General features: G+C 41.9%; 1 protein-coding gene across 2 annotated transcripts in view; it reads left to right on the forward strand.

Moving 5' to 3' along the window:
* LOC118390928 (transmembrane protein 132E-like) overlaps positions 1-24,436 on the forward strand; it is a 367,227-nt gene that overhangs the window by 337,506 nt on the left and 5,285 nt on the right. For both annotated transcript variants that reach the window (XM_035781771.2, XM_035781769.2), the window contains exon 8: positions 7,299-7,493. In XM_035781771.2, coding sequence (XP_035637664.1) covers positions 7,299-7,493 — 195 coding nt within the window. The remainder of the gene's footprint in view (positions 1-7,298; positions 7,494-24,436) is intronic.

A 24,436-nucleotide genomic window follows, 5' to 3' on the forward strand; every position in this document is an offset into this window, starting at 1 on the left:
ACACACAGTTTCATAGCCTAAACGAATCATTCACTACACAGGATACAAACAAATTACAGTTTAACTTGAAATATGTTACATTTTAATAGAATCCATTAACTTTTAAGTCAGATTTTTCCGGAAGAAGAAATAATATGTAGTTGCTACGTTTTGCCTTTGTTGGGCAGAATAGTTTCTTTCTTTTTTTAAGATGTCAATGCCAAACTTAACATGGTTCATCATGGTAATGTCTTTGATGACCCTAAAACGTTTCAAGTTGATAGGCCATTGTGAAGTGGATTTACAAAGGATTTAAATGGATACATAAAAGCCATCAGCCATCTTTTAACCAACTAAGAGATGTACCATGGGCCTGCATATCAAATTTAGTCTTATTTGGACATATGAGGAAAGACACCTACATACAAAGTTCCATGTTTTTAGGTCAAATGGGGTGTCAGATATGAGGGTTTGAGTAATTTGATATCTAAGAATAACAATAGGTTTCACAAGTTTGCTGTGAACCCCGAATTAAAGGTCGGCCTTCCCCACCATTCTTCCTTCTCTCTTTTTTGGAAAGCTAATTATTTCTTTGGCTAAAAGTACGGCACTACAAAGGGTGTAAGAGTCCAATTTTGTATTGTTTACACAGTTGTGAGAGACATTACTTAATAACACAATTAGTCGATATACACTATATACACTATATATACACAAGTATGTGGACACCCCTTCAAATGAGTGGATTGGCTATTTCAGCAACACTCGTATTTATTACACTTTTCTTTAACCATTTCTTTAACCATATGTTCTTTAATACAGGGCCGATATACAAGTTCCTTATTTTTTTCCCCTTCTACTTGCCTCTTCCATTTTTGTGGTAATGCTGCAATTAATTGGTTGTAATTTTGGGTAGAGCAGACATTTCCATGTCTGTGTTAGCTGCATGTGTGACATAACTCCACCAGTCCTATTTATGACATCATTCACAAAAATTATACATTTTTTAAACATTTCTTCTAAAAATAGTTTTTTTAATCAATTAGTATATTTGAATTTAACCACAATATTTTTTGTATTATTTGTTCTTTCTTTTCAGGTGGATTAAACTGAAATTGCAACCAACTTTCTAAGGCTTGTTTAAAAAATAAAGATATTTTGGAGATTATTTCCTTTTCAAACAATCGAAAGTTGGCCGGTGTAATCTGAATAAAGGGAAATGGGCCCTTCTCGAACATAGGATGAGACATTCGTACCAATTTACTAGAGAAGCAGTTTGGATTTAAGTATACCTTTTGTATGACTGATACCTTTAGTGAGAGGTCGAATACTTTAATATTCGAATGCTTTAATATTTAATCATTTCTGAATTCATATTCGTTATATAAATAGGCCCTTTTAATTTTGTCTGGCTTGCCTTTCCAAATAAAAATGAATATTTTATGTTCATATAATCTAAAAAGCAGGTCACCAGATGTAGGCAAAACCATAAGCAAATAGGTAAACTGTGATATGACTAAAGAGTTCATCAGGGTGATTTTTCCACAAATAGACAGGTATTTTCCTTTCCATGGTAGCAAGATCTTATCTATTTTTGCTAACATTCTATAAAAATGTATTGGAGTGAGATCATTTCTTTCTTTTGGGATTTGTATACCGAGTATGTCCACATCTCCGTCAGACCATTTTATTGGTAACCTACATGGTAATGTAAAATTAGCATTTTTTAGTGATCCAATACGTAATTTCAGAATTTGGTTTTAATACAGAGAGAAGAGCAAAAGTATCTAGATCCTCTATGAGGCTGTGGAGAGACTCTAATTGTGGTTTTAAAAGAAAACATGAATCATCAGCGTACAATGACACCTTAGTTTTTAAGCCACGGATTTCTAATCCCTTAATATTATTGTTTCATCTAATCTTAACAGCTAACATTTCAATGGCAATAATAAATAGATATGCCGATTCTTAAAGTACTTTACTTCCTCTTTCAAAATATCATTTGGTGAATCATGCGTGACTCCATCATTTGTAACAAGTTTTAATTCAAAAAAATTGGTAGCATTTCAAGATTGAAAAAGAATCTGGTGCATTGTTCCCTATATTCCATCCAGTTCGCTTTATTTTTATAATCTATAACACTGGATCTTTCTTGAATAAGTTCCTCCGTTTCTTTTTTTCCCCCTCTAAATTATTCTGTGCCTCTATGGTACCGTTTTTATTGCTATCTAACTGTACTGTTAGTCCTTCAATTTCCTTTGTTAATATGGACTCTTTTGATCGAAATTGCTTTTGTTTTATTGATGAGTACTGAATCCCATGGCCTCTAAAGGCACATTTAAACATGTCCCATACAATAAGGGGGATCTGCTGTACCTATGTTATGTCTGAAAAAGTCTGTTATAAATTCTTCTGTCCTAGATCTAAACAATTTATCATCTAGTAGGCTTTGATTAAATTTCTAATATCCTCGCCCATGTGGAAATTCCGTAAGAGTAATATATATACCAATTATGTGATGAGCCGACCGCATTCTGTCCCCTATCAACACTTTTTAAACTTTTGGTGCCAGAGAGAATGGCATAAGAAAGTAGTCAAGACGACTAGCTTGATTAAGCCTCCGCCATGTATATCTCACTAAGTCAGGGTATTTAAGTCTCCATATATCCACTAATTCCAATATATCCATGACATTCAGGATTTCCTTAAGTGCTTGAGGGTGATCGTTTGTAGTGTGATTTCCTTTCCGGTCCATAGAGGTATTTAAGACCGTTTTAAAATCTCCCACCATAATAATAGAGTCTAGTGTTGCTTGTAGAGTTGATAAATTCTTATATATATTTTCAAAGAAGCTTGGATCATCATTATTCGGACCGTATAGGTTAATAAGCCATATCTGTTTATTGTCCAATAACATATTTACAATAATCCATCTACCTTGATAATCTGGTTGGACAATATGCACATTTGGTTCAAAATTACTGTTAATTAAAACCATCACCCCTTTTGAATTTCTTTGCCCATGGGAGAAATATATTTCGCCCCCCCCAGTTCTTTTTCCACAAAACTTCATCTAAAATTGTTGAATGGGTTTCCTGTAAATAATATATATTATATTCCTTCTCTTTTAGCCAGGTCAATACTGATCGTCTTTTCTTATTATCTGCGAGGCCATTACAATTGTAACTGGCTATACTTATTTCACCACTTACCATAATGAGACACAACTTTCAATTCTATTTATCAAAATATATGTTTGTAAACGTACAATTAAAAAGTAACATGATGATTGAGTGTCTATATACTGTAGCTGTACCATGATATTTACATTGCTACTAAGTAAACCTCCAATTGTCCCCACAATTCCACCTGCTAAAAGCCCTCCTCATCCCGAGCTGGGCTGTCATCCCAATGCCCTGAACACCACCTCCGACCCCCCGCATCCCATAGCCCTGAACAGACTGGGATCCATCCTTCGAAAAGAGCACACAGTGCCATTTACCGAATTGAAGTAGATCAACTGCCAAATGCATTTCCATCGCCCTCACCTCGATTTGTATTATATATAGCTCTGGATCATCCTCTATTGTACCTAACATCTTTTACTCCTTCGCAACAGTTGTGGGATACACACATACACCCACACACACTCAACCCTTTCCCCCCACACAACCATAAACTCCCATTCTCAACAGTTGCACCATCCCAGAGCCCAACTCAAGAAAGGTCCTGATTTACAAATGCACTTACTGTTGCAGCTGCATGAGAAGACCTGCAATACCGCGCAAAAAAAAAATGGGCAAAAATTGAGAGATTTTATTAACCATTGTCACATCCTAGATGATGGAGGTCAAATGTACAACTTTTCCTGAAACACCCACAATACGGTCACCCGTATTGACCGTATTCCCAAGCAGTCAGACTTTTGATTTTGTGCCACCAGAGTCACAATACCCCCTCTCTGAATGTCCAAGTGTAAACCCCTCCCCATGGGTTACTGCAGCTAGTGTTGCCAGCACTGCCACTGCCTGGGTGGGGGCAACCCACTGGAATCCCCACCGGCTAGGTACACGGTCGTCAAGGTTCTCATTAGCAGCTTTGAGAATTTCCTTGTATAGTATGCTCTCCCTTTAGGGTTTGTCGAGAGCGATGGGTTTGTCGAGTGCGATGGGGAAGAACTTGACTGGCTTGCACAGAGCTCTGACCTCAACCCCATTGGGACGCCGAATGCGAGTCTGTCCTAATCGCCCAACATCAGTGCCGACCTCACTAATGGTGGTTGAATGGAAGCAAGTCCCCGCTGCAATGTTCCAAACATAATTATTTTTAATTGAACCTTTATTGGTACGAGGCAAGTCAGAACAAACGCGGACGACGCTGGGACAATTGTGAGCCGCCCTATGGGTCTCCCAATCACGGCCGGTTGTGATACAGCCTGGATTCGAACCAGGATGTCTGTCGTGACCCCTCAAGCACCGAGATGCAGTGCCTTAGACAGCTGCGCCACTCGGGGGCCCTAGTGGAAATCCTTCACAAAAGAGTGGAGGCTGTTATAGCAACAAAGAGGGGACCAACTCCATATTTAATGCCAATGATTTTGGAATGAGATCTTTGACGAGCCGGTGTCCACATACCTTTGATTATGTAGTGTATACTGTATACAGTGCCTTCAGAAAGTGTTCATACCCCTTGACTTATTCCACATTCTGTTGTGTTATAGCCTGTATTCAAAATGAACACGCAATACTCAACATTTTTGCAAATGTATTGAAAATGAAATGCAGAAATATCTAATTTATATAAGTATTCACAGCCCTGAGTCAATACATGTTAGAATCACCTGACAGCAATTATAGCTGTGAGTATTTCTGGGTAAGTCTCTAAGTGCTTTGAAAACCTGGATTGTACAATATTTAAAAAGCTCTGTCAAGTTGGTTGTTGATTATTGCTAGACAGCCATTTTCATGTCTTGCCATAGATTTAAGAAACTGTAACTAGGCCACTCAGGAACCTTCAACTCCAGTATATATTTGGTCTTGCTTTTTAGGTTATTGTCCTGCTGGAAGGTGGATTTGTCTCTCAGTGTCTGTTGGAAAGCAGACTGAACCAGGTTTTCCTGTAGGATTTTGTCTGTGCTTTTTTTGTCCTTAAAAACTACCTAATCCTAGTGGTACTCAGTGATACGTTGTGTTGGATTTGCCCCAAGCTTTGTATTACAAACAGGAAACATGTTTTAGATTTTTTTTTAATGCTCTTCAGGCTTCCTTCTTTTCACTCTGTCATTTAGGTTAATATTGTTAAGTAACTTCAATGTTGTTGTTTTAAAGTCCCCATTGGCCTCATGGTTAAATCCCTGAGCACTTTCGTTCCTCACCGGCAACTAAGTTAATAAGGACGCCTTTATCTTTGTAGTGACTGGGTGTATTGATACACCATCCAAAGTGTCATTATTAACTTCACCATGATCAAAGAGATATCCAGTGACTGATTTTTTAAAATTTGTACCCATCTACCAATAGGTGCTCTTCTTTGCGATGCATTGTAAAACCTCCCTGGTCTTTGTGGTTGAATCTGTGTTTGAAATTCACTGCTCGACTGAGGGACCTTGTATGTGTGGGGTACAGAGATAAGTAGGTAATTCAAAAATCTTGTTAACACTATTATTGCACACAGAGTGAGTCCATGCAACTAATCATGTGACTTGTTTAACACATAACAAAGAGGTTGAATACTTTTTGACTCAAGACATTTCAGTTATTCATTTTTAATTAATTTGTAAAAATTGCTAAAACATAATTACACTTAGACATTATGGGGTATTGTGTGTAGGCCGGTGACAAAAAAACTCAATTTACAATTCAGGCTGTAAAAAAACAAAATGTGGGAAAAGTCAATGGGTGTGAATACTTTCTGAAGGCACTGTATACATGTTTTATCGTTCTCCTTGTCGAAGATAAAAGCTTTCTGTGGCATAGAGGAGACAGGGGCCATGGTTTGTGTTCCAAATGGTACCCTATTCAGTACAATCCTTTTGACTAGGGCCCATAAAACAAAAAACAATGCACTTTATAGGGAATAGGGTGCCATTTGGGACACAACCAAAGACATTGTTAAGGTGCACTTATAACACCCATTTCTATCAACGCCACACTTGTGTGAGGGAACACTTGATAATGGTTGTTAGTACAGGAGAAGTGCATCCTAACCTATGACCTATGTACTGCATGTACCTACTGTATGTGTGGTATGAGTCACATTTTGTGTTGCATTAGCTTTGACCTAGATACAATATGTACAGTCCACACTTTGAAAAGGCTGGCCTTAAAATGTATTTTTTTTTAAACAAAATGTAAATTCATGTTTTGCTGAGGGGGGGGGGGACGCAAATAATATCACCGGCAGGCCGCCAGTTGGATAGCAGAAAACAACTCATTCAGTCAACATTCATATCGGTTATAGATTATGGCAATATCATCTATATGAAGGCACATGCCACTATAGTGAAGCCATTGGATGCAGTTTATCATAGCGCACTACGCTTTATAGCGGGCGAAAGGTTCAGTACACATCACTGCATTCTGTATCAGAAAGTCTTGTAGATCGATGCATTGCACTCTTTTAGTTTATAAAGCCCTCTTGCACAACTTCTGCCGTACCTTACTTCATTGTTAACATACGAGTACGAGCTACCAGACGTGGTCTCAGAGATGGCTAACTCTGGAGATCCCTTCAATCTCTACTGAGTTAGGTAAATCTGCGTTTAGTTTTTTTGCACCTTACTTATGGAATAATTTCCCAATCTCTCAAAAATGTGATGATTTGTGCCTCTAGGGCAATTCAGATGGCTGACTGAGGACCTTTTTTTCTGAAGAATGTGTTTGTTTGCTCATCTGTAAAAGAGACCTTGATTAAATAAAAAATGTAATGAACAAAAGGTGAATAAGCTATTTGGATAATGAGAAAAGCCAATTGCCAGTTTTCCCCAAAAGGCTCCATGATTAGCTCGAGATGGGTGGGGTTTTTATTTTGTATTTGTGCCCTGAGGCCATCCGATGAATTCAAACGTTTTTTGCTAACCAGCCATTGGAGAGAAGTCGAGTGTGGATTATTTTCGAGCCCTGAGAGCCTGTTAATGGCAGCATGGTCATCATCCGGTCTCCTGTGTGTATGTTTTGGCTCAATTGACTTATATATCACACACACAAGACGGACAGAAAGACGGACGCATGCATGCATGCCATCCCACTTGCCTGAAATTTCCATCTGTCATGACACAACATGATTTGTGTGACAGTCAAATGGTCTCTTGTTGTTTGCAGGTGGAGTCTCCACTCGCCGTGGAGGCCATGTTGGGAGAGACGCTGTTTTCCGTCACCGACGAGAAAGTCTCCATCTTGGAACTTCGCGTCCATGCTATCTCCGGACTCGCTCTGTCAATACAGCCCAGCCCTGGCAACAGTCACACTATGGTTGCCAAGGCAACTGGCCTGCAGACACTTAATGCACCAAAGCAGGTACTATACTAATATATTAATAGATAACATGATACGTGTGGATGTCATTAAGTTTGTGTGGATGTCAGTAAGTGTATGTTTATATACATAAGCCACCTGTCATCATATTGTTTGGTACTCAGGTGAGTATAGGTGAGTTTATTTTCACCAAGGTACATATTCAGCTTCACGTCTTTTGATGGTGATAATAGAACACCACAGCAACTGCCTGACTCATAGAACCAAAAGCTCTTATTCAATGTACAGACCAACTTTTTTTTGACCTTCAAAGATACTCAATGACAGAAAACATTGTCAGGTCAAAATGATAAACATTGTCAAATTAGCTGCCTGAAATTACAGAAGGCATTGCCATGGTAAGTGTCTGACTGTGCCAGGACATGACTTCACACAACTTTGGAGGAAGGTCACTCCAGCGAACATAACACTGTACTGTAGCAATTTCTCTCACTATATAGTACCTCTTTACATTGAAAGCCATTTAAAACATATTTTAACAAATTGGTGTCAAGAGGACATTATTTTCATTCCTATTTATTTTCTCAAAGTATTTCAGTTTGAGCACCACCATTATTTGGAGTGGGTTGTACAGCGGGTCTTTATGAATGTTCCTTAATGAACGACTATATTATATATCATATATGCAAATCATACATCGTACATGCGTGTCGGGATAGTAAGTTTGTCAACCACAGTTATAGCCTTGACTTTCGCCTCATGCCGTTCTACGTCCTGATGAAGACCATTGTATAGATAAGTTCAAGAAAACAACTAAAGGATGTTCAGTTTATTAAACTGATTACAGTACATAATGTAATTTGCCTATTTAAAGCGAAGTAAATGTATATGCTAGCCGTTACATACAGATATCAAATCAAATGTTATTTGTCACATGCTTCGTAAACAACAAGTGTAGACTAACAGTGAAATGCTGACTTAAGGGCACTTCCCAACAATCCAGAGAGAAAAATAGAAAAATAATAGCAAGATAATAACATGCGGAATACATACACAATGAGTAACGATATACACGGGTTACCAGTACCTAGTCGATGTGCAGGGGTAAAAGGTAATTGAGCTACAGTACCAGTCAAAAGTTTGGACACACCTACTCACTAAAAGGTTTTTCTTTATTTTTACTATTTTCTACATTGTAGAATATTAGTGAAGGCATCAAAACTATGAAATAACACATAGAATCATGTAGTAACCAAAAAAGTTTTGAACAAATCAAAATATAATTTATATTTGAGATTCTTCAAATAGCCAACCTTTGCCTTGATGACAGCTTTGCACACTCTTGGCATTCTCTCAACCAGCTTCAACTGGAATGTTTTTCCAACAGTCTTGAAGTAGTTCCCACATATGCTGAGCACTTGTTGGCTGCTTTTCCTTCACTCTGCAGTCAAACTCATCCCGAACCATCTCAATTGGGTTGAGGTCAGGTGATTGTGGAGGCCAGGTCATCTGATGCAGCACACTATCACTCTCCTTACATTTACATTTACATTTAAGTCATTTAGCAGACGCTCTTATCCAGAGCGACTTACAAATTGGTGCATACACCTTAAGACAACCAGTGGAACAGCCACTTGCATCTAAATCTTGTTGGGGGAGAAGGGGGGTGAGAAGGATTACTTACCCTTACTTACCCTATCCTAGGTATTCCTTGAAGAGGTGGGGTTTCAGGTGTCTCCGGAAGGTGGTGATTGACTCCGCTGTCCTGGCGTCGTGAGGGAGTTTGTTCCACCATTGGGGGCCAGGGCAGCGAACAGTTTTGACTGGGCTGAGCGGGAACTGTACTTCCTCAGTGGTAGGGAGGCGAGCAGGCCAGAGGTGGATGAACGCAGTGCCCTTGTTTGGGTGTAGGGCCTGATCAGAGCCTGGAGGTACTGAGGTGCCGTTCCCCTCACAGCTCCGTAGGCGAGCACCATGGTCTTGTAGCGGATGCGAGCTTCAACTGGAAGCCAGTGGAGAGAGCGGAGGAGCGGGGTGACGTGAGAGAACTTGGGAAGGTTGAACACCAGACGGGCTGCGGCGTTCTTGGTCAAATAGCCTGTACACAGCCTGGAGCTGTAGAAGGCTGTGGTAGCTTTGCTGGTTAAGTGTACCTTGAATTCTAAATAAATCACAGGCAGTGTCACCAGCAAAGCAGCACCACACCATCAAACCTCCTCGGTGGTAACCACACATGTGGAGATCATCCGTTCACCTACTCTGTGTCTCCGAAGACACAGCGGTTTGAACCAAAAATCTCAAATTTGGACTCATCAGACCAAAAGGACAGATTTCCACCGGTCTAATGTCGGTTGCTCGTGTTTCTTGGCCCAAGCCAAGTCTCTTCTTCTTATTGGTGTCCTTTTAGTAGTGGTTTCTTTGCAGCAATTTGACCATGACTCCTCCAAACAGTTGATGTTGAGATGTGTCTGTTACTTGAACTCTGTGAAGCATTCATTTGGGCTGGTAACTCTAGTGAACTTATCCTCTGCAGCAGAGGTAACTCTGGGTCTTCCTTTCCTGTGGCGGTCATCATGAGAGCCAGTTTCATTATAGGCACTTGATGGTTTTTGCGACTGCACTTGATGAAACTTTCAGAGTTCTTCAAATGTTCCATATTGACTAACCTTCATGTCTTAAAGTAATGATGGACTGTTATTTTGTCTTTGCTTATTTGACCTGTTCTTGCCATAATATGGGCTTGGTATTTTACAAAATAGGGCTATCTTCTGTATACCACCCCTACCTTGTCACAACACAACTGATTGGCTCAAACGCATTAACCTGTCTAGGACTGCGGAATCCCGTTCCGCTAGCGGAACTCCCCCTAACAGCCAGTTAAAGTGCAGGGCGCCAAATTCAAAACAACAAAAATCTCATTAAAATTCCTCAAGCATACAAGTATTTTACACCATTTTAAAGATAACATTCTCATTAATCCAGCCACAGTGTCTCATTTCAAAAAGGATTTACAGCGAAAGCATCACAAACAATCGTTAGGTCACCATCAAGCCACAGAAAAACACAGTCATTTTTTTTCCAGCCAAAGAGAAGAGTCACAAAAAGCAGAAATAGAGATCAAATTAATCACTAACCTTTGATGATCTTCATCAGATGGCACTCATAGGACTTCATGTTACACAATACATGTATGTTTTGTTTGATAAAGTTCATATTTATATAAATTGGTGCGTTAGATTCAGTAGTTCTAATATTACTACAAAATATTCCTATTCATGAAAATCACAAGTGAAATATAATGAGACACAGCTTAGCCTTTTGTTAATCAACTTGTCATCTCAGATGTTCAAAATATGCTTTACAGCCAAAGCTAGACAAGCATTTGTGTAAGTTTATCGATAGCCTAGCATAGCATTTTGTCCAGCTAGCAGCAGGTAACTTGGTCTCGGAAATCAGAAAAGCAATCAAATTAAATCGTTTACCTTTGAGCTTCGGATGTTTTCACTCACGAGACTCCCAGTTAGATAGCAAATGTTCCTTTCTTCCAAAAATATTATTTTTGTAGGTGAAATAGCTCCATTTGTTCTTCATGTTTGCCCAGGAAATTGCAGTCACGAAAACTGCAAAAAATATTCCAAATTATCTCCATAATATCGACAGAAACATGGCAAACGTTGTTTATAATCAATCCTCAAGGTGTTTTTCAAATATCTATTCGATAATATATCCGTCGGGACAATTAGTTTTTCAGTAGGACCGATTGGAGTAATGGCTACCTCTGTATTTTACGCGAGAATCTCTCTGGGAGCATCAGGTGACCACTTGCGCAATGTAACCGCCTACGGGTATTCTTCAACATAAATGCGTAGAACTACGTCACAATGCTGTAGACACCTTCGGGAATACGGAGAAAGAGTAATCTGGTTGATAGCCCATTCACTGCTCAATAGGGACACATTGGAACGCAGCACTTTCAAAACATGAGGCACTTCCGGATTGGATTTTTCTCAGGCTTTCGCCTGCAACATCAGTTCTGTTATACTCACAGACAATATTTGTACAGTTTTGGAAACGTTAGTGTTTTCTATCCTAAGCTGTCAATTATATGCATATTCTAACATCTTGTCCTGACAAAATATCCCCATTTAAAAAAAAAAAATGAAAATACTTCCCCCTAGTCACAAAAGGTTAATGCAACTGCTGTGTCAGATTTAAATAATATAATAATAATAATATATGCCATTTAGCAGACGCTTTTATCCAAAGCGACTTACAGTCATGTGTGCATACATTCTACGTATGGGTGGTCCCGGGAATCGAACCCACTACCCTGGCGTTACAAGCGCCATGCTCTACCAACTGAGCTACAGAAGGACCACAAAAAAAACTTTATGGAGAAAGCAAACCATGCAATAATCTGAGTACAACCTTTAGGCAACAAAGTAGCCAAAAAGATACATGCCATATTGGGTAGTCAACATTACTCAGAAATAGCATTTTAAATATTTACTTACCTTTGATGATCTTCATCAGAATGCACTCACAGGAATCCCAGTTCCACGATAAATGTTTGATTTGTTTGATAATGTCCATCAGTTATGTCCAAATATCTTCTTTTGTTAGGGCGTTTGGTAAATAAATCCAAAAGCGCGTTCAGGTCGTGCCGAACGTCGGACAAAAAGTTCAAAAAGCTCTGTTACAGCCCGTAGAAACATGCCAACCTAAGTATGGAATCAATCTTTAGGATGTTTTTAACATAAAACTTCAATAATGTTCCAACCGAACAATTCCTTTGTCTGTACAAATGAAGTGGAAAGTAGCTACCTTCACGTGAGCGCGCCAGACTGAGGCTGTGGCACTCTGCCAGACCACTCACACAAAGAGCCCTTTTGAGCCCCTCCTTTGGAGTAGAAACCTCAAAATAGGTTCTAAATAATGTTGACATCTAGTGGAAGCCTTGGGAAGTGAAACATAACTAATATCAGTTGAAAGACTACAAACCTCAGAAAAATCCAACCAGGAAGTGTGAAATCTAAGGTTTTTGCCTGCCATATGAGTTCTGTTATACTCACAGACATCATTCAAACAGTTTTAGAAACGTCAGAGTGTTTTCTATCCAAATATACTAATGATATGCATATTCTAGCTTTTACGGGCAGCTTAATTTGGGCACGTTTTTCATCCAAGCTACCCAAAACTGGCCCAAAGAAGTTAAGAAGGAAAGAAATTCCACAAATGAACTTTAACATGGCACACCTGTTAATTTAAATGCATTCTAGGTGACTACCTCAGGAAGCTGGTTGAGAGAATGCCACGGGTGTGCAAAGCTGTCAAGGCAAAGGGTGGCTACTTTGAAGAATCTAAAATATTATATTTTGATTTGGGATTTTCTCCCATACTTATATGCAGATCCTCTCAAACTCTATAAGGTTGGATGGGGAGCGTTGCTGCCAGCTATTTTCAGGTATTTCCTGAGATGTTCGATTGGGTTCATGTCCAGGCTCTGGCTGGACACTCAAGGACATTCAGAGACTCGTCCTGAAGCCACTCCTGCGTTATCTTGGCTGTGCGCTTGGGGTCGTTGTCCTGTTAGACTGGGGCGAAGGTTCACCTTCCGAGGTCCTGATCGCTCTGGAGCAGGTTTTCATTCATAATCTCTCTGTACTATGTTCCGTTCATCTTTGCCTCGATTCTGACTATTGTCCCAGTCCCTGCCATTTCCCAGTTAAGCATTAGGCGGCGCTATTCAAATTTTGGGGTGAAAAACGTTCCCGTTTTAAAACAAGATATTTTGTCACGAAAAGATGCTGGACTATGCATATAATTGACAGCTTTGGAAAGATAACACTCTGACGTTTCCAAAACTGCAAAGATATTGTCTGTGAGTGCAACCGGACTGATGTTACAGGCGAAACCCAGATAAAAATCCAACCAGGAAGTGCCGCATTTTTTGAAACCGCATCATACCAATGATTCCTTATATGGCTGTGAATGAGCTACGAATGAGCTTACGTTTTCCACGGATTCCCCAAGGTGTCTACAGCATTGTGACGTCTTTTTACGCATTTCCATTGAAGAATAGCCGTAAGGGACCATATATAGCAAGTGGTCACATGGTGTCTCCCGCAGAAAATCTTGTGTAAAATACTGAGGTAGCCATTTCTCCAATCGCTTCTTATAAGAAACCAATTGCCTCGACGGATATATTATCTAACTGGGAGTCTCCTGAGTGAAAGCATCTGAAGTTCTTCAAAAGTAAATGATTTAATTTGGTTGATTTTCTTATTTTTGTGAAAATGTTGCCTGCTGCCAGCAGAGCCTAGCATAGCATTATACCATGATATACTTACACAAATGCTTGTCTAGCGTTGGCTGTAACGCATATTTTGAAAAGCTGAGATGACAGTGTTGTTAACCTCTTGGTCCTACCTGGCACGCAGGCGTCCCATCTAGAGCTCTGGAAATGCAAATGCGCTACGCTAAATGCTAATAGTATTAGTTAAAACTCAAACGTTCATTAAAATACACATGCAGGGTATTGAATTAAAGCTACACTCGTTGTGAATCCAGGCAACAAGTCAGATTTTTAAAATGCTATTCGGCGAAAGCATGAGAAGCTATTATCTGATAGCATGTAACACCCCAAAAGACCCGCAGGGGACGTAAACAAAATAATTAGCATAGTCGTCGCTACACAAACCGCACAAATAAAATATAAAACATTCATTACCTTTGACCATCTTCTTTGTTGGCACTCCTAGATGTCCCATAATCACTATTGGGTCTTTTTTCGATTAAATCGGTCCATATATAGCCTAGATATCGATCTATGGAGACTGTGTGATAAACGTTTCATAACGTAACGTCATTTTTTAAAATTCAAAAAGTCGATGATAAACTTTCACAAAACACTTCGAAATACTTTTGTAATGCAACTTTAGGTATTAGTACACGTTAATAAGCGATAAAATTCATCAGGAGGCGATGTCAATTCTATAGGTGTCTGTCTCGAAAAAATTTCTTGGAGAGAGCTCGACCAAAACATCCGGTCAGAGACCGGAGGGAATCGATTCCCTTGATTCGGTTAGACCAAGAATCAATTGCGAATCAAATGACAAGACTCTAGACAACGTGTGGAAGCTGTAGGCACTGCAACCTCGGCCTCATTTAATTTGATTCACTTTGAACAATTCCTTGAAGTCGCGGATGGATATTTTTTTCCATTTTCAGTGATCAGATATTCCTGCACTTTTCGATGAAACGCACGTTCTGTTATAGTCACAGCCGTGATTTAACCAGTTTTATAAACGTCTGAGTGTTTTCTATCCACACATATTAATCATATGCATATACTATATTCCTGGCCTGAGTAGCAGGGCGCTGAAATGTTGCGCGATTTTTAACAGAATGTTCGAAAAAGTAGAGGGTCGACTTAACAGGTTAACAAAGGGCTAAGCTTGTGTTTGAATATATTTAATTCGTTTCATTTGCGATTTTCATGAATAGGAAAAGTTTCTAGGGGTATTTATGTCCGCTGCGTTATGCTAATTCGTTTGAGGCTTTGATTATGATCCCGGATCCGGGATTGCTCGTCGCAAGAGGTTAACTGTGATAGTTTGCTAGCTCTGCCACATCCGACGAACATCGGAGCCGGCGTAGTAGTATTCGATCTTAGTCCTGTGTTGATGCTTTGCCTGTTTGATGTTCGTCAGAGGTTGTAGCGGAATTTCTTATAAGACAAAAGCAGTTGCTTATGGAGACTGACATCTTAACTGACACTAAGTTGTTTTGATACCTTGATTTAACACATTGGTGTCTTTCTTAAGAGTGTCTATTGCTGGCAAAGCAACTCCTGTTGAAGTGTCTTTCTTACCTGCATAACACATTGATTTCCATAGGGAAACATTCTCTCTAATTGGTCTTACTGTTTATAACACTGCATCCAGTCCGCTTATATTATACTGGAATTGATTTTTAAAAAGTTACGAGGAACAACTGTGGGGAAGCAGCACACATCCACAAGACGGACTGTTGACGCTCGCACTGCTCATTAACCTATTTGCCTTAATGCTGTGCTGAGCCCAAACAACCCCCCTAGATACGGGAGTGGGGGGAAAAAAATCGGATTTATTACAAAAATCTCCCAGGGAACGTCACATCATACAAGCAAAAATAAATGTTGTTTAATAAGAGGCAGAGGAATGCGGTCTTATTTCTGTTGTGTTTGAGCCAGGTAACGATGGCAACTGGGGACTTTGGTTTCTCTAATCCTCACAAAGAAATAATTGGCCACAAGTCCACCTTATCCTGAGAAGCTGGATCACACTGTGTTTTCCGCACTTAGGCCGTGTTCATTCATATTCCCCATGACGAGAGAACACAGCCAGGTTTCAATGGCTAGGCAATTGGGGGACAATGGTTATTGTTCCTCTACCAACTCTCTCTTTGCTCTGACCAAAAAACCTCTACCATCAGGCCCTGGGATTAAATTACAATTTATCTCGCCTTTCGCTGCTTGGCACCTTAAAATGTAATTAGGGTAAAGTATTGTCCTAAATTGCTATCTGGGCCTGGGCCATAAAAGGCTGTCAGTGGAACTCTCAGAGGGGTTCTCAGGCTATTTCACATCATTTGATTCTGTTTCACAGGAAAATCCTCCACCACCGTGTCTGCTAAACATCCACTGTTTTACTCTATAAATGAATGAGCCATAAACTAAACTCAGCAAAAAAAGAAACGCCCCTTTTTCAGGACCCTGTCTTTCAAAGATAATTTGTAAAAATCCAAATAACTTCACAGATCTTCATTGTAAGCTTTTAAACACTGTTTCCCATGCTTGTTCAATGAACCATAAATAATTCATGAACATGCAAAAGTAGAACGGTCGTTAAGACACTAACAGCTTACGGAAGGCAATTAAGGTCACAGTTATGAAAACTTAGGACACTAAAGAGGCCTTTCTACTGACTCTGAAAAACACCAAAAGAAAGATGCCCAGGGTCGCTGCTCATCTGCGTGAATGTGCCTTAGGCATCCTGCAATGAGGCATGAGGACTGCAGATGTGGCCAGGGCAATAAATTGCAATATCCGTACTGTGAGACCACTAAGACAGCGCTACCGGGAGACAGACAGCTGATCGTCCTCGCAGTGGCAGACCATGTGTAACAACACCTGCACAGGATCGGTACATCCGAACATCACACCAGCGGGACAGATACAGGATGGCAACAACAACGGACCAAGTTACACCAGGAAAGAACAATCCCTCCATCAGTGCTCAGACTGTCCGCAATAGGCTGAGAGAGGCTGGACTGAGGGCTTGTAGGCCTGTTGTAAGGCAGGTCCTCACCAGACATCACCGGCAACAACATCACCTATGGGCACAATCCCACCGTTGCTGGACCAGACAGGACTGGCAAAAAGTGCTCTTCACTGACGAGTCACTTTTTTTTCTCACTAGCGGTGATGGTCGGATTCGCATTTATCGTCAAAGGAATGAGCATTACACCGAGGCCTGTACTCCGGAGCAGGATCTGTTCAGAGCTGGAGGGTCTGTCATGGTCTGGGGTGGAGTGTCACAGCATCATTGGACTGAGCTTGTTGTCATTGCAAGCAATCTCAACGCTGTGTGTTACAGGGAAGACATCCTCCTCCCTCATGTGGCACCCTTCCTGCAGACTCATCCTGACATGACCCTCCAGCATGACAATGCCACCAGCCATACTGCTCGTTCTGTGAGTGATTTCCTGCAAGACAGGAATGTCAGTGTTCTGCCATGGCCAGTGAAGAGCCCAGATCTCAATCCCATTGAGCACTTCTGGGACCTGTTGGATCGGAGGGTGAGGGCTAGGGCCATTCCCCCCAGAAATGTCCGGGAACTTGCAGGTGCCTTGGTGGAAGAGTGGGGTAACATCTAAAGAACTGGCAAATCTGGTGCAGTCCATGAGGAGGAGATTAAACAACACAATGTAACTCCAAGTCAATCAAACTTCTGTGAAATCAAACTGTCCACTTAGGAAGCAACACTGATTGACAATAAATGTCACATGCTGTTGTGCAAATGGAGTAGACAACAGGTGGAAATTATAGGCAATAGCAAGACACCCCCAATAAAGGAGTGGTTCTGCAGGTAGTGACCACAGACCACTTCTCAGTTCCTATACTTCCTGGCTGATGTTTTGGTCACTTTTGAATGCTGGCGGTGCTTTCACTCTAGTGGTAGCATGAGACGGAGTCTACAACCCACACAAGTGGCTCAGGTCGTGCAGCTCATCCAGGATGGCACATCAATGCGAGCTGTGGCAAGAAGGTTTGCTTTGTCTGTCAGCGTAGTGTCCAGAGCATGGAGGCGCTACCAGGAGACAGGCCAGTACATCAGGAGACGTGGAGGAGGCCGTAGGAGGGCAACAACCCAGCAGCAGGACCGCTACCTCCGCCTTTGTGCAAGGAGGAGGAGGAGGAGTACTGCCAGAGCCCTGCAAAATGACCTCCAGCAGGCCACAAATCTGCATGTGTCTGCTCAAACGGTCAGAAACAGACTCCATGAGGGTGGTATGAGGGCCCGACGTCCACAGGTGGGGGTTGTGCTTACAGTCCAACACTGTGCAGGACGTTTGGCATTTGCCAGAGAACACCAAGATTGGCAAATTCGCCACTGGCGCCCTGTGCTCTTCACAGATGAAAGCAGGTTCACACTGAGCACATGTGACAGACGTCACAGAGTCTGGAGACGCCGTGGAGAACGTTCTGCTGCCTGCAACATCCTCCAGCATGACCGGTTTGGCGGTGGGTCAGTCATGGTGTGGGGTGGCATTTCTTTGGGGGGCCGCACAGCCCTCCATGTGCACGCCAGAGATAGCATGACTGCCATTAGGTACCGAGTTGAGATCCTCAGACCCCTTGTTAGACCATATGCTGGTGCGGTTGGCCCTGGGTTCCTCCTAATGCAAGACAATGCTCATGTGGCTGGAGTGTGTCATCAGTTCCTGCAAGAGGAAGGCATTGATGCTATGGACTGGCCCGCCCGTTCCCCAGACCTGAATCCAATTGAGCACATCTGGGACATCATGTCTCGCTCCATCCACCACAGACTGTTCAGGAGTTGGCGGATGCTTTAGTCCAGGTCTGGGAGGAGATCCCTCAGGAGACCTGAAGTGACCCTCGTTTTGAACAGGGCTACTTCTTCATTACACAAAGGAAAAACCTCAACCAATTTCTAAAGACTGGTGACATCCACTCAAAGTGGTAGGAACTGTAAGAAGGTCCCTTAGAAATCTTGATTCCCAATGAAACCTCATTGAAAAGAGAGTGACCTAAAAAAAAACATCTGAATGGTTTTTCCTCTGGGTTTCGCCTGCTACATAAGTTCTGTTATACTCACAGACATGATTCAAACAGTTTTAGATGACATTATTCAAACATTTCTATCCAAATCTACTAATAATATGCACATCTTATCTTCTGGGGATGAGTAGCAGGCAGTTGACTTTGGGAATGCATTTCATCCGGACGTGTTAATGCAGCTGGTGGCCACACCAGATACTGACTGTTACTTTTGATTTTGACCCCCCTCCTTTGTTCAGGGACACATTATTCCATTTATGTTAGTCACATGTCTGTGGCACTTGTTCAGTTTGTCTCAGTTGTTGAATCTTGTTATATTCATACAAATATTTACACAGGTTAAGTTTGCTGAAAATAAACACAGTTGACAGTGAGAGGACATTTCTTTTTTTGCTGAGTTTACAACTGAGGGAAGTGGACAGGGTCTCACCCCTTTTTATGATGCTACATCTGCATTTGATTAACAATTGTTAAGTTCAACCATCCTGAGCATGAACTGTGATCTTGATTTTCAGGGCAGCTATAGTCATTGAGCATATGTGACACTTTACCTGTAAGGACAGAGTTGATGCACACATCCTCTCCTATGAGTCAGCAACGCTTTAGCTGTCTTAAGTCACAGAGATCATATTAAAATCTAATATCTAATTCTATGGTCGAAGGGAATACTGTTGATCTGTTTACCAAAGTTAATCCGAGCTCTACAAAGAAGACCTTCTGATGGATACATTTTCATATAGATGGAATATAATCAGAACATTACAGTCACCTGCTAGGACAGTCAACCTTAAATCTACTTAGTGCTTTCCCACTGGGCACACTAAATCATTTCAACCATGGGTAATATTTGGTTGAGATGTTGATCCAAACGGGTATGGCAGCCTCGCTTCGCGTTCCGAGGAAACTTTGCAGTATTTCGTTTTTTTATGTATTATTTCTTACATTGTTACCCCAGGAAATCTTAAGTTTTATTACATACAGCCGGGAGGAACTACTGGATATAAGAGCAACGTCAACTTACCAACATTACGACCAGGAATACGACTTTCCCCAAGTGGATCCTCTGTTTGGTGCATCACCCAGGTCAATGGATCGGTTCCCAGCCGGCAACCCAAAACAACGGCGCCGCAGAAGAGGCAGACAGAGAGGTCTTCTGGTCAGGCTCCGTAGACGGGCAAATCGCGCACCGCTCCCAAGTATACTACTCGTCAATGTCCAGTCTCTTGACAACAAGGTAGACGAAATCTTAGCAAGGATTGCCTTCCAGAGAGACATCAGAGATTGTAACGTTCTTTGTTTCACGGAAACATGGCTCACTCGGGATACGTTATCAGAAACAAACATCTCTCTGGTAAGAAGAAGGGCGGGGGTGTATGCCTTATGATTAACAAGACGTGGTGTGATCATAACATCATACAGGAACTCAAGTATTTTTGTTCATGTCAGGTTGTGCGCTACTGGTAAAAAGTCAGGTGCAGGACAGCAGAGTGATCAGGCGCACACTTTAATTGGCAGAAGTAACAACAGATGGACGTAACTGCATCAAAAACATCCAGCCAAATGGCAAAAGTGCAAAGCGTGACAACAGTCACAATAATGCATAAGTTAAACAATTAAACACACTCGGGTTCAACACAGTACCCGGGGAAAAACCTGCCTTGCGCATAACATGAAACATGTAACAAAACAATTCCAAACAAAGACATGGGGAAACAGAGGGAATAAATATGTAGTGTGATTAGTGTGATTAAGGAATGTAAACCAGGTGTGCAGGGAAACAAGACAAAACAAATGGAATAATGACAAGTGGAGCGGCGATGGCTAGAAGACCGGTGACGTCGACCGCCGAACGCCGCCCGAACAAGGAGAGGAGCCGACCGCATTATCTACCAAGAGAATTCTCTTTGATTATAATCACGGTCGTGTATATCCGCCCCCCCAAGCAGACATATCGACGGCCCTGAAAGAACTTCATTGGACTCTATGTAAACTGGAATCCACATATCCTGAGGCTGTTGTTATTGTAGCTGGGGATTTTAACAAGGCTAATCTGAAAACAAGGCTCCCTACATTTTTATCAGCATATCAAATGCGCGACCTGGGCTGGCAAAACCCTGGATCCTTGTTACTCTAATTTCAGCGAAGCATACAAAGCCCTCCCCCACCCTACTTTTGGGAAAATCTGACCACGACTCTGGCCACCATTTTTTTGCCCCCAGCCTATAGACAGAAAGACAGAAACTAAAACAGGAAACGCACATGCTCAGGTCTGTTCAACGCTGGTCCGACCAATCAGATTCCACGCAAGATTGCTTCATTCACATGGACTGGGATATGTTCCGCATAGCTTCGGACAATAATATTCATGAATACACTGATTCGGTGAGCGAGTTGCTTAGCAAGTGCATCGGTGATGTTTTATCCACAGCGACTATTAAAACCTGTTTTAGTTTATATCTTTTCTTCTTCAACCAGAAACCGTGAATGGATGGCAGCATTCACGCCAACTGAAAGCGCAAACTGCTTTTTACTGCTTTTAATCAGGGCAAGGCAACCGGAAACCCTACCAAATACAAACAGTGTAGCTATTTCATCCGCAATCAAACAAGCTAAGCATCAGTATAGAGACGAAGTAGAATCGCAATTCAACGGCTCAAGCACGAGAGGTATGTGGCAGGGTCTACAGTCAATCATGGACTACAAAAGGAAAACCAGCCCCGTCGCGGACCACGATGTCTTGCTCCCAGACAAACTAAACAACTTCTTTGCTCGCTTTGAGGACAATGCAGTGCCACTGACACAGCCCGCTACCCAAACCTGCGGTCTCTCCTTCACTGCAGCCAACGTGAGTAAAACATTTAAACGTGTTAACCCTTGCAAGGCTGCCGGCCCAGACGACATCCCTAGCCGCATCCTCAGAGCATGTGCAGACCAGCTGACTGGTGTTTTTACGGACATATTCAATCAATCCTTATCCCAGTATACTGTTCCCACATGCATCAAGAGGGCCACCATTGTTCCTGTTCCCAAGAAAGCTAAGGTAACTGAGCCAAATGACTATCGCACCGTAGCACTCACTTCCGTCATCATGAAGTGCTTTCAGAGACTAGTCAAGGACTATATGCCTCCACCCTACCTGACACTCTAGACCCACTCCAATTTGCTTACCACCCCAATAGGTCCACAGACGACGCAATCGCAATCACACTGCCCTAACCCATCTGGACAAGAGGAATACCTAGGTAAGAATACTGTTCATCGACTACAGTTCAGCATTTAACACCATAGTACACTCCAAACTCATCATTAAACTCAAGACCCTGGGTCTCGACCCTGCCCTGTGCAACAGGGTCCTGGACTTCCTGACGGGCCGCCCCCTGGTGGTGAGGGTAGAAAACAACATCTCCACCCCGCTGATCCTCAACACTGGGGCCCCACAAGGGTGTGTTCTCAGCCCTCTCCTGCACTCCCTGTACACCCATGACTGCGTGGCCATGCATGCCTCCAACTCAATCATCAAGTTTGCAGACGACTACAGTGGTAGGCTTGAATACCAACAACGACGAGACAGCCTACAGGGAGGAGGTGAGGGCCCTCGGAGTGTGGTGTCAGAGAAATAACCTCACACTCAATGTCAAGAAAACAAAGGATCGTGGACTTCAGGAAACAGCAGAGGGAACAGCCCCCTATCCTCATCAACGGGACAATAGTGGATTAGGTGGAAAGTCAAGTTCCTCGGCGTACACATCACGGACAAACTGAAATGGTCCACCCACACAGACAGCGTTTTGAAGAAGGCACAGCAGAGCCTCTTCACCCGCAGGAGGCTGAAGAAATTTGGCTTGTCACCAAAAACACTCTCAAACTTTTACAGATGCACAATCGAGAGCATCCTGTTGGGCTGTATCACTGCCTGGTACGGCAACTGCCCCACCCACAACCGCAAGGCTCTCCAGAGGGTAGTGAGGTCTGCACAGCGCCTCACCGGGTGCAAACTACCTGCCCTCCAAGATACCTACACCACCCGATGTCACAGGAAGGCCAAAAAGATCATCAAGGACAACAACCACCCAAGCCATTGCCTGAAGTTTACAAACTATAATTTCAAGTTTGTCAAAGTTTCATATATTCAACTTCTCCGATGCATTCAGATTCAGTTTTCAAATTCAGTTACCTACATTCAGATTCAAAACCAGAGACAACATCCTGGTACTTTGACTGCCAAGAAAATTATTAAAGAATTAGAATTTAAAGAATTAAATGCTCACTGTTAACAGAAGCTTCTGGCAGTTTCTGAAGCCAATGTGGCATGTTTAATTTATTTTCATCCTATAAATTTAACTCTAGCGTTCAAACCGTTTTTGCTATGAACTATTATAACACCATTTCTGAAAGCTAAGACTCTGGAATATGGATGTGCCTTCTATTCCCCTCTATGATGATCACAGGACACGTTAGAAGGGAGCATCACAAAAACTATTTGGCCCCCATAAGAATACAGGCCTGTCACAGCCCTTCTCAGGATAGCCTTTCTGCTTTTTTCCTATTTAATCTTGCGACTGACTGGGTCCGAACCAGGTCTCCTCCATGTCACACTACTGTTTGCCCACTTAGCTGAAGCCCATATGGAAGTCTCCAGCAAGGTTACTCATCGAACCAGCTCAGTTACATTTCACCCCCCGAACTCATTCTCCAATCACGGCATCAATATAACTGACTGGGTTCGGAATCAGGCCTACTGCACAACAACACTTTCCTTGGCAAACAGAAGCAGAATGATCTGTGCACCTCATTTACTGAGTGCAACAGAGGTGGTTTAGTGATCCATGCATGTGATGAGCAACCTTGCCTGAGGAGACGAAAACATCAGACAATCTAATGTTTTAAATGTACAAATTCAACATATTTTATACAAGGGTTTTCTCTGTTGAAATTAGATTTTTTATTTAACCTTTATTTAACTAGGCAAGTCAGTTAAGAACAAATTCTTATTTTACAATGACGGCCTACCCCGTCCAAATCCTCCCCTAAGCCTAGCGACGCTGGGCCAAATGTGCACCGCCCTATGGCACTCCCGATCACTGCCGGTTGTGATACAGCCCGGGATCGAACCAGGGTCTGTAGTGACGCCTCTAGCACTCAAGATGCAGTGCCACTTGGGAGCCAAATCCCGAGGTTTAAATTTCAACCTCAAAACAACAGTTTACGTGAATTACTATTTTCACATCCAATGTATTTTCCACATCACAATATGTTGACAAATTATTTTGAAACAACGTTGATTTAACCAGTTTGTGCCCAGTGGGTTGTTTGCTTTGTGTCTAACCTTTTTCATGTGTCAGTGTACTAGTGGGTCATCAGGACAGGGTGACATACTCACTGTATTATTGAAATCATGTGTTTCAAAGGCCCCCTTCATTTTGACAAGTGGAGATGAGGCCCGTGCTCGAGCGGGAATGTCATAGCAACCTTGAAGTTCAGTGTCCACCTGAATCAAATAAAAATAAGTCTCAGCTCTCCAACAGGGCATTCCAATCCAGACAGAATTGAGATAAATGCCTCTCTCGTTTGAAAGTGAAAAGACGTCTCAGTTTGGATCTAAAAGCGCTCTGTCAGAAAAGCTATTTTCTCTTGTCAGCCC

This window comes from Oncorhynchus keta, chromosome 12 (genome assembly GCF_023373465.1).
Source record: "Oncorhynchus keta strain PuntledgeMale-10-30-2019 chromosome 12, Oket_V2, whole genome shotgun sequence".
Classification (NCBI taxonomy): domain Eukaryota; kingdom Metazoa; phylum Chordata; class Actinopteri; order Salmoniformes; family Salmonidae; genus Oncorhynchus; species Oncorhynchus keta.